Genomic DNA, 12,100 nt, shown 5'->3' with positions numbered 1-12,100 from the left:
AACATTTTACATGATCACTTAGATATAGATCTACTACTTTTTAAGAATGAGTACTAACAAAGGAGAAGTAAGATTACTTGTAACGATTTTTTTCTCCAGAACAAATGTCCAGTTTGCCCAGACGTTTGTTTAATGGCATATTGCCATTTGCTTAACCTGACCTTATTCCTGTGTCATACTCTTAGTCCAGTGGGTCCTTTACATTACCAATACTCGTGTTGGCTCAGGTCTTCCTCTGCTTTTTTCTCATTCTCAGCTGATGTAAATTGCACAATGGGATTGAGGGAGCAAATAGTGGTGGAATCCAAGGCTGTATCAAAGATGTTTACATATTCTCAGTTGATGTAAATTCCACAATGGGATAGAGGGAGCAAATGTTGGTAGGATTCAAGGCTGCATCAAAGATGTATACATGTTGAGGATCCCTAATATAAAGACAGTTCCATTCCGTCCTCCTACACAAAGCATATGTCAGAGAAAATCCAGCAACGCCACAGTCACCATAGCATACCTAACTATAAATGTGATACTGAGCTACAGCATGTAAGTATCTTGTGAAAGCCAGGCATGATTGTTAGCTAGAGGGATAGATCAAATAAGATTGTTTGGTTTCCAGAACCTGTTGAATATATCCTTTTAATAATCTACAATTAATTATCTTGATCTGTCTCCATAGGTCCTCCTGATGCTCCCCTTGATGTGCAGGTTGAAATTGGTCCAACACCAGGGATTCTTATCATTAGCTGGCTACCAGTGACTATTGATGCAGCTGGAACATCCAATGGGGTTCGAGTAACGGGCTATGCAGTATACGCTGATAGTCAAAAGGTAATATGCGCAGTTTTTCACAAGACGTAGAACTTGTGGCTGCTACCACAGTGAAATTTAATTAAAATACTTTTAATAAGATGATGATGTCTGTGTGTGTTGTTAGTCTGTTATGGCTGTACAAAGTGGATTATATTGTCCTGTGCCTGGGGCAAGACCATGGTGTATGACAGAGCCTCATGGTGAGTAATGATGCCCCTTTTATTCCATATCTAGTTTATGTAGAGCTATATGCAAAAACAAATGTTCTCGGGTAGCTAGTGTGTGTTTGAAAGTGTTGCATGCTACCAAATTGCCATGCTCCTCATTTTAACATTCTGGCAGATGAAATATGTTTTTTTATGCAAGAGGCCTGTCTCCCAAGGCTTCTGAGTTGCCTGTACATGATTTTGGAATTTTGCTCACTAAGAGTCCTAGACTCATTAGGTGATTGAAGCCTTCCCAAAGTTGCACTCTTTCTAACAATTCAATATTTTATTAGTTTTATCATCAATGTCCAAAATCCTTAGTCCACTTTATTGTGAATAAACAAGAAGGATTGAAGGGTAAATAATTAAATCATAGCATAGGTTACAATTATGTAGCATATATAGAAAAGTAACAATACACATCTATGCTAATTAGCAAGATTAATCAAGTAGAAGAAACAATGATACTATAAGATTACATTCAGTGTTTGGTTATCTGGGGTATGGAATGGTAGGGAAGCATTTGTAAAGCGCTACATTCACCTATAAAGGCAGTTTTGCACTAGTTACAATACAGGCCAGACAGTGACAGCAAATGCTGAGATGGCAAGTTACCAGAGTAAAAGCATTTTCAGAGCCTTCCTAAAATATATATATGAGTTGTGATGGATTCATTTCTGAACGGGAGAGCATTTCCATTGGGGCCCAAGGACACAGAGCACATGCCCACCCACCCTGGAGTATTTGACTCAAGTAATGGAGAAAAGCTACAGAGTTAGAGTGTAGATTTCCCACTCACTTAAGCAGCTTAAAGTGAGACGCAAGTGGCAATTTCTTAGTGCTGTAAGAGACCCTGTGCATAAGGCACAAGACCTTACACACACTATTTTGCTTCACTGAAAGCCAATGTAGTATGGTGCCAATTTCCTCTCCGACTGGGTCGAGGAGAATAATATCTTGCCTCTTGAACAAACTGGCTTCCGTAGGGGGCATGGTACTTTAGATAACCTCACCGCTCTCCATGTGGTTACTGATAAATACGTGCAGGTGAGAGGGGGGGTGGTGTATACGGCTTTTATTGATTTCTCCACAGCGTTTGATAAAGTAGATCGTAGAACGCTGTGGAGAAAATTGGCAGCTCTTGGTGTTCCAGCTTATCTATTGGAGCTTGTCCGGACTCTCCATACAGAGACTTGGTGTAGTGTCTTGCAAGGGGGCGAAAGGGGGCTCTCCTACCAAATTCCGTCCTTGAATGGCCTCAAACAAGGCTGTTTATTGGCTCCCCTTTTGTTCTCCTTATATACTGTAGACCTACCCGCCGCCTTGCCTGCCAGTGAGGGTATTGCTCCGGTGATCGGGGGGACCCCAATATCCTGCTTGATGTATGCCGATGACGTCCTTATTCTAGACTTGACTCCTAAAGGACTTACAAATCGGCTACATGCCCTTCATGTTTTTGCTGCTGCCCATTGCATGAGGATTAACATATCTAAAAGTAAAGTTATGTGCATAGCCGGTAAGAAGAAGTGCCGATCTGAAAATTTTGGATGGTATATCGGCGGACAAAAACTGGAGGTTGTTAACTCCTATACCTTCCTGGGGAAAATTATCACGGCTAACTTGAGTGAGAGGCCCCATATTGAGCATAGCTCACGCAAAGCCCTTGCCCATGGCAAAGGTTTAAACTCCCTCTACCAGGCTACGGGGAAAAGGCACTTTTCGTGTTTACTGGAGGTGTACAGGTCTAAAATCCCTGCATGTTTTATTGATCTGCCCTGCGCTCCGTATATTGCGTCTCAGATGGTTAAAACCTATTTGTATCCGTCTGGGCATTTCCACTTTGAACGGCTTTCTCCAAGCACTCTATTGGCCTCCTAATGAAATGTTCTGTTTCTATATTTTTAACTTTTTTAAAGGTTTTTTAGCTATTTATTAACATGCCTCTGGAGATGTTTGACATTGCTTCCTGTTGTAGATCTGTCATTGTATGTTATTTTTGTACCTAAATATGTTTCTTAAATGTCATAATCTTGATATGTACTTGTCTTCTGCTTTTATCATTGTAAACTTCTATGTGGCCCTCTTTTGAGAGCCAAAACATAATAAATAAAATTGAAATAAAAAATAGTATGGTGCATATTGAAGTTACATATTCATGTTTCTTTCATCCATATGTATTGATGTACTACAGAATTTCGATTTCACTGTGTAGGATGCTGGCTGTGTATATACTACACCAAAGTAAGGTATAGTGTGCACAGAATCCAGGGAGTCCCTAGAGGGATAGCAGAGGCTAAATTAGACAAGTACTAACAGCTCTCTTTGTGGTAGTGTGGGCGAGCAGTTAGGCTTATCAGGAGGGTGTGTTAAGCATTTATTGTACTCACTCAATTAAGGCTGATGGAACACACACAGCGACCGAATCCAGACCAATTCGGTAAGTATAAAAAGGCATACTTATATTTTATTGCGTAGAACCACGCAGGACTTGGCACAGGCAAGTAAGAAATACTTCCAAATGCAAGACTGTACACACAAGTACAATTGTGGATTGTATTGTAATCGTTTACAAGTTTGTATTACTTTTAAAACAGTTCAAAATCCAGTAAGATTACTTTTCATGACTTTTGGATTACTTTTCTGTTACTTTGAGTACTTGAGGTGATACGACAAGATATCATACGCTATAGTTCTTCACTTTCAGGGAAGTGTGAAGAACCTTAAGTTAAAGCATAGTGTAGGAGGCTGGCTTAGTATATGGTGCACACTTATTTAAGTGCAGCACCCTGCACTAATCCAGACAACACTTATGGGGATTTTAGTTGTCATAGACAACCATAGAAAGCTGGCTGTCTAAATGGTAGCTGTGGAGAGCAGCCCTCAGGCTTAGTCCACAAGGTGTGTTAAACAGCTTGTTTTACCAGATCTAATCATGTAGTGAGGGTTAAATGAAAAAGAACCACATACTGTATTTATTATACAACACTCACTCACACATTGGTACATCTCCTACCCGGAGATATCAACAAAAATACACACAATACTTCAATTGGAAACAGATATATAAGCATAATGCACAGTGGTCTCCAGGGGAGGAAAAAAACATATACTAAGAAAGTAGAATGCGAACTGCGACCGAAGTCGAAACTTGGACATGGAGACTTAGAAGAGCTGGTGGCACATGGAACCACCCAGGAGAAGTATCCAGGAACCCCACGGAGGCTGTGTGCAAAGTGGAAACACAGCCGCAAACTCAATACAAGTCAACAGGAAAGTCGCGGTTGCAGTTTTAAAGAAGACAGACCCCTCTCAGTGGACCCTGAGGGAACCTCATGGAAGACAGAAGGTTGGAGAGACACCCCACCCTGTGGATAACCCAAGAACCTGGATTCCTTCACCAGGGAAGCCGGGTGCAGAGGTGTGAAGTGACGTCAGAAACTGCAGTTGACCACAATGGAGGACTTCAGTGAAGATGCGACTAGTGAAGACTGTGCAAGAGTCCGGTGGAATACAAGGGTGGATTCTTGAAGAGAAGAACCTCCAAGCAGAGGGGACAGGGTCTATGTCAGTCGGAGGTGACCAGAAGGCACGGAAGAGCAACAACCACCGATGACGGGAGTCAGAGGAGGACAGCTGTGAGGACCAGGCAATGCTGAGGAAGACAAGGAGCTGTGCCACGTCGGTAGTCGAGAACCAGGGCTTTGGTGTCCGGCAGGATGACCAACAAGCAGTGGCAGCAGCAACAGCCGTGGAAAACGATGAAGGAGCAACGTTGGGACCAGCAAGGTCCAAGGGAATCACCAAGTGCAGGAGATTCAGGGCAGGCCCCAAGCAAGCAGAGGAGACCACTTAAGCAAGAGAAGACTCTCAAGAGGACCCATAGTCTGAAGGCACAGTAGTCATAAGAGGACCTTGAGCAGCTCACTAAAGATGAAGGCCCACAGTGCAGAGGATGCGGTGAGGACAAAGATATTGGCAGGAAGAGATACTGGAGGCTGGAGCTTCTTTTAGCCTGAAGATCTCTGGAGTGCAAAGCCAATAAGCCTTGGCAACAGCAAGTGGATGTGGTGCACAGGGGTTCAGTCCCAGCGGTTTCGACGAGGGATACTGACCTCAAAATTGAAGAGAGAATAGGTCAGGTCTCAAGGGAGTTGAAGAACCACCACCTGAGTTGCTGGACCTTTTGAAGTCCGTCGAACTTCAGGAGCAGCAGACCTGTCATCTTCGTTATGGTGCCTGCAGATGCTGGGGAGTGACTCCTTCACTCCAAGAGAGATTACTTTGGGTGTCCTTGATGCCCACAGGTCTGTTGAAGATCCTGAAAGAAGCAGAGACACAGACAACGAAGAAGACGTGCAGAACAACGAGACCAGGAGCAGCAGGAGTCTTCCTTGAAGCACTCTTGGCTCGCTGGACTTTGCCTGGAAGTCCAAGTGTCCAGATGGTTGAAGAGTGACGTTGTTTTAGGCTTGAGTCTTGTCCCACGACAAATCTAAGGACCCACCCACAGGTAAGCCCTTTTATACCCTAAGAAAGGGGTTAGGACGACTCAGGGGTCCCTCCCAGAGGAGGAGCTCATCAGACAGTAGGATACTCCCATGTCCTTTGTCCAGTTTTGTGCCAGAGCACGAGTCAAGAGCTCCCTGAACGGGCTCAGACCGGAGTATACAAGAAGGGCACTAAAATGTTCCCTTCAAAGCAGTCTGGTGGCACTGGCAAGTGCCGCCACCCCTGTCCAATACACTAAGTCCTGTCTGGAAGGTGGTCACACCTCCCTGTGACAGGAAACCTGTTGTTCTACCTTCCCCTGCTCAAGCTCAGCTCCGCAGCAGGAGGTCAGAATTGTGTCTGGGGCCGACAGTAGCACTAGCATGCTGGCAGACCCAGGAAAGCTGATACCAGGAGTACTGGGAGCTTCCCAGGAGAGCCCTCCCAGTGCATGGAATCTTACCCCAAACACCGGTAACGGATGGCCACTATACGTATCAAAATGGCTGACCGCACTTACAAAGCCTGGAGAATCGACACTAGGTTTTGCAGGCGGTATCCTGCTCATGCAGGACACCCTGACACTTGTAACGTAGCACCCTGCCTTCATGAATGAAAGGACTATCTTAGGGGTGACTTATAGGTTTTAAGTATAGTGCCCTCAGATATAAGGAAACTTATATCTCGTGCAAGTGGTGCTAGCACCAGCTTACACAGGCTGCAATAGCATTGCTGTAGTCACAGTTTAAGTGGTCTCTCACTTGTGGCATAATGCATGCTGCAGCCCATGGTAAACCCCTGGTGTACCCACGCCCTGGTTACCTTAATACCATGTACTAAGGACTTACATGAGTACACCAGTAGCAAATTGTAAAGGTACCAAAGTACTTACCATGACAAATTAAGGGAGGAAGCACAGTGGCTGGGATTCTGATTAACAGGATCCTAGCCAGACTAGTCACAAAAACACACTGACACCAGCAGAAAGCGAGGGTAACCATGAAAGCAGATCCTACTTTCTTACACAAACTCCCTCCCACCCCCAAACGAAAGGAGATAAGACTAACCTTGCCCAGTTGAGTCTTCATTTTCTATTTGGAAATATCTGGAGAGTCCATCTGCATTGGTATGGTTACTCCCAGGTCTATGTTCCACAGAAAAGTCCATCCCCTGAAGGGAAATGGACCACCTTAAAAGTTTGGGATTTTGTCTTCATTTGTTTTAGCCAAAAAGAGAGGCTTGTGGTCTGTCTGAACAATGAAATGAGTACTAAACATGTATGGACTCAACCTCTTCAAGGCCCAGTCCAAAACAAAGGCTTCCCTCTCAATAGCTGACCAACTCTTCTCCCTGGAGCGGTTAACCTTCTGCTTATAAAAGCTACTGGTTGGTGCTGGTCATCTGCATTAAGTTGTGAAAATACTTCACATACCCCAATCTCAGAAGCATCTGTCTGGACAATGAAGGTTTGAAGTAATCAGGACTTTGTAGGATGGGAGCAGTGCACATGTCCTGCTTAAGGTCATCAGATGCCTTTTGACAGCTAACTCTCCACTGAACCTTTTTAGGCATTCTCTTGGAGGTGAGATTATTAGGGGGAGTCACTATGGACCCCTATCCCTTATCAAACCTCTTGTTGTATCCAGTCAGGCCCAAGAAAGCTCTGACCTGAGTCGGGGTTGTAGGAGCAACCCAGTCCACTGTGGTCTGTATATTGCTCTCCAATGTTTTAATCTCACCTCCACCTACAAGGTGGCCCAAGTACACACACCTTGCTCTGCCCCATCTTGCACTTTGTGGCCTTGATAGTGAGGCCTGCCTTTTGCAGGTCCCCTGGGACATTCCTGAGGTGGACCTAAATACAACAGTATCATCTAGATATGCTACACTCTAGGCTTCCAGACCTGTGAGAACTTTGTTCACCAACCTCTGAAATGTGTCCGGTTCATTCTTCAAACCAAAAGGCATTACAATAAATTGATAATGCCCACTAGAGGTTGAAAAATATGTTTTTGGCTTGGCATCCTCAGAGAGTCTGATTTGCCAGCAATCAGGTCAAATGTACTAAAGTATTTGGCTGAGGCCTGAGTATCAATTAGCTCATCTGCCTTGTGGATTGGATACAATAATGCTCTTAGGGCCTGTGTTCTTTCCCAAAGCTGTATCGTTATACCTTCAGTTGGAAACTCTCAGGCCACAGCACAGGTAAGCCCCTTGTAAAAGTTACCATGGATACCAAGGACGCTGTGACCAGGGAATGACTCTATGCGCTGCAGCACCTATTTTGCCACCATTAGGGGCCCTTTACCCTAACACCTTCACACTGCCATTGCAAGCTGCACGTTTTGGGGCAGAGAAAAGTGAAGAGTCGACATGGCACACATCCCTGTGTGCCACGTCTGCAACCCACTGCCTGTGGCTTAGGTAAGCCACCCCCCAGCAGGGTGCATTAGCCCCCACGTGAGGGTACAGTTGCATGAGCACTCCATTCTTAGACATTGTAAGTGTAGCAAAGCCATAAAAGAGTGTATGGTCTGGGAGTTGGTCATTACGAACTCCACAGCTCCATAATGCCTTTACTGAAACCTGGTAAATTTGGTTGCAAACTTCACAGCACATTAAATCCACACTGATGCCAGTGTGGGTTTTATTGTAAAATGCACTTAGAGGGCATCTTAGGAATGCCCCCTGAAAAACTACCAGCTCTGGTGTGGTTCTTGAATGGCTGCCTACCATTTCCCAATATCAGACAGGTTTCTGAACCCCTGGGTAGAGAGCCTCCACACTCTGGGTCCAGAAATAAAGCACATCCTGGGCAGAGGTGTCATGCCTCCTCCCCCAGGATAGGCTTGGTCCACGAAGGGGAAGCTTCAGAGGTCCGCCGCCTTTGTAAGCTGTCCCTACCTTTTGCTGCCCCCAGCAACTGACTCCCACCGGTTCTGTCCCCACAGTCGGTGGTAGAATCGGAGGGAAAACCGAGCTAGGAGAAGAGGTGTGCCCACTTTTGCCAACCCCATCCCTCAGGTGGGGAAAGCGAGGTGGATCACGTGTATCAGTCCTCTTCATCTTGGAATTGAGGTGACCCAAGCAATAAGAAAGAGGCTCATGCCCCCATCCCACTGGAGGGTGGCATTATAGGGGGTGTACCCTCGTCAAGGAAGGGAGCCATTGGTCCCATCCTGCACACCCCTGTTTGCGCCCCCTAAATTCAATATTTAGAGGCAACCCTGTACCGTGCCTCCTCAGATTCGAGGAAGAAAGAAGAAAGACCAAAGAGCCATGCTGACCCAGGAAGGAGAGGTCACCTACTGCTTTGGTCCCAGCCCTACCGGCCTGTCCCGACTTCATCCTGCCTACAGTGAGAACCCCGCCATAGCCAGCAGCACCACAGAGCCTGGAGGACCTGCCCTGCACTAATCTAACAGACTCTGTCACCCGTGAGTACAGGGTTTGCTCAAGCCAAGACTCACCCTCAGAATCCAGAACCAGGCTGCTCCACGATTATGCTCCACTCTGCACTCGACAACCACAGCCCAAGTTTGAGAGTCCTATCGCCACGAGGAGGGCTCCCCGTCGATCCTGACCTGGGATCTGGTGATTCCCACCCTCCCTCAAGCTTCAAGACGACTCCTGCAACCTCCACCTGAAGTGTTCCCACGACCGGGGCTAGTGAGAAGACCCGACACCAAAAGACACCCTTAGTCCCGAAGCCCCACGGCCCTGGGTGGCCCAACCGATGGTGTCCAGGCATCCCCTCAAGAACCCAACTTACCTTTCCAGTCAATGGTCACCTTCATGATGTCTCCCTGCCCACGTCTGTAGCCTCTTTGCCGAACCTAAGTGTAGGAGAGTAGGGTCTGCAATCCTATGATCACCCAGATTTTTTGCTTTTGCTTTTGCTTCATTGGTTTACGACTTTCTCCGGCTGTGGGCCTGCCAATCAGACCCACAGCCTAGCTGTTCTCTCTCGAAATTAACACACATGTACATTAGGTGCATCCACTAATTGGAACTGGGCCGCTTTGTCAGTCCCTGTCTCAGCATACCACAGGTATCCAGGGCATCGGTGTACCCAGGGCCTACCAGGGGCTGAAGCATGTATTATGCCACCCCTGGAATGGCCGCCCAAATCTGACACAACTGGCTGCACGACAGCTGGGGCCACGTGGTGTAATCACCCGTTGCTGTAGGTGTAGTATTCCTACACCTAAACCCTAAAATGGACACATGGATTCCTATCAGTCACTAATAGCCGTTCCATGGTGACGCGGGCCAACTACTTTTAATGCATTATAATCCTTGCGGTTATTTGCTAACTTTGGCCTCACCTCACCTACACATGTCGAGTAAGGTGTCATACGAATGGGAATACGAACCCCTCGCCAGTCCTGGCGACGGGGTTGGCATTCCCCCCTTTTAGAGGGACACGACATGGAAGTAACCTTGAACCCCGGTTAAAGTTGACTCAAGCCTCAGCATCACAAAATGGATGCTGCCACCAGACACAAGTCTGACCTCCTGCTGCTGGGGGACCTTCCAGCAAGGGGAGCTTGGACAAAGGGTTTCCTGTCGAGGGCGGTGTTAGCACCATCCCAGACAGGGTTTGTGTATCCCAGGTAGGCAGGGCTGAAAGGAAGGTGATTGCAAGTGGCACCCCGGTGCTCACTGTGCATAGCCCGGCTCAAACCAGTTTCGGGGGCACACCAGCCCCTGAGCTGGCGCGAAGCCGGACAAAGGATAGGGGTGTAACCACCCCCCTCCTGGCTCCACCCATAGGTAGAACCTAGTCACGGGCCAGCCCCTTTTCTTAGAATAAAGGTAGGAGCGAGTCCCCTTCCCAAATTGGATAATAAGATAATCGGATAACTCCGAATCACGAACCACTTTCCACGAAAGGAACTCTTGACTATTTTCTGAAGACTCTCCCTTGTGGCTAAGGAGTAGCCACCCTGCACCAGCAGGCACCACCTAAGCGCTTGCGGTTTGCTGTACGTCTCCTACGGATCAAGACTGCCCAGCTCGACGAGACCCGAGTACCCTGCCATCTCTGACCTTTTACCTACCTCATCAGCCCAGCTGAGAGTCGTAGGTGCGACGAGACCCGCGGGACCGGCTATCTTCAGAACCTGCACGACGCTTATCTAGCACGCCCACCGAGGGACCCTCGAGTGAGTGCACCTAGGGTTTGAGAAGCCCTAACCCTGAGCAGCTCCAGCATCGAAGTCTGTCTCCCCAGCATCCACGAGATCTGCGTGGGGGCCCTTCCGCTCCTTGCTGTTCACCGCGTTGTCCGACCACTTGCCGACCGGCTTGTGGCCCTCTTCACGACGCTCCAAGATTGTTTGCATCCCCGGTCTGGTTGCTCCAGACTGGCTCTTGCTCCCCTTCACCAGAGGAGTACCACGGACCCTCCTGGTCCACTCCCGACGCCATCTTGACTCCCCCGCTTGGGTTGCCACTGCCAAGATCCGCTGCCCCTTCCTGGGCCCAGCATCATCGACAGCAGACACCTTCGTGGGACAGCTCGCCCTCCATCCTGGTCGCCGCCGCGCCTCCTGGTCCGAGGAACAGCCGAGTCCGACGTCACCCACTCACCTGGTCGAGGTGACTTCAGCCGGTACCCCCCTGGTACCCACGCGATCGCTGGCTAGCGGTTGAGAACTGAGTCCCCTCTGATTTCAGGTTTCCTTCATCACCGATCCAGGCTTGGATCGCCCTGAACATCGTCACTGGTCGCCTGCCAGCAACTTCTTCTTTCAGGCTCCTGAGACTACACGAGGACTCCCGACATCTTGCCGAACTTCACGCAGCCGCAGCCTCCGGGCTAGGTAACTCGAGCATCTCGGTGCTCCATCGCAGGTTCGCTCTACAAGTGTCCAGTTCCTTTTTCGTTTAGTCCCACTGATCGGAACACTCCGGAATCAGTACCTCCAGACTCTAACCATTCGCACTTCACTGTTAGTGTAGATGGTTTCTCGTGCCCCTCGGGCATTTGTGTAAATTGTGCAACTGAAGTATTTTCCTAAGAGTTTTGTAGTGTGCTTAGCTCCCTGACTCATAAAGAGCCAGGGTAGTCTTGTTATAAATAAATATCCTTTTATTTTCATAACAACTTGTGTGGTGTCCTTTCACTTGGTGTTCAAGGGGTATATGTGATGGTAAACAGCTGGCTTAACACGCCCTCTAGAGTTTAGCCTAAGACTGCTCGTATCCACGCTACTAGGATAGCTGGTCTATAAGGTTGACTTACAACCAATCATCAATAAGGGTCGTTTGGAATGATACACAGTGATCACTAGAATAGTGAGCACTACATATCAGGCCAACTTCTCACATTGGTGAGCAGCGGTTGGGATTTGAGCTTGCTGTTGTTTTACCACACACGTATCCTAAGAATATCGCAGTGAAAGATCACATAAGTACCCAGGTACATATAACTTAACTTAGAATACTCCGAGTTCTACTGAACCGGCTGTTGTAGTGTAACAGGGCTTAGCACACCCTGACTACAACTCTTAGCAAGGGATCAGTAGGTAAACACATAGTGTAGGTAGGTGCATCACTTACACCTCACTAGAAAAGCATGTCGGTCCACG

General features: G+C 47.6%; 1 protein-coding gene across 4 annotated transcripts in view; it reads left to right on the top strand.

Annotated features, from left to right (window-relative positions):
• TSPOAP1 (TSPO associated protein 1) overlaps window positions 1-12,100 on the top strand; it is a 3,327,443-nt gene that overhangs the window by 1,958,019 nt on the left and 1,357,324 nt on the right. For all 4 annotated transcript variants that reach the window (XM_085649739.1, XM_085649737.1, XM_085649736.1 and 1 more), the window contains one exon: window positions 677-828. In XM_085649739.1, coding sequence (XP_085505865.1) covers window positions 677-828 — 152 coding nt within the window. The remainder of the gene's footprint in view (window positions 1-676; window positions 829-12,100) is intronic.

Source organism: Triturus cristatus, chromosome 3_2, assembly GCF_964204655.1.
Source record: "Triturus cristatus chromosome 3_2, aTriCri1.1, whole genome shotgun sequence".
Taxonomy (NCBI): Eukaryota; Metazoa; Chordata; class Amphibia; order Caudata; family Salamandridae; genus Triturus; species Triturus cristatus.
Note: the sequence above shows the minus strand (reverse complement) of the source record. Positions and strands in the feature narration are given on the sequence as shown.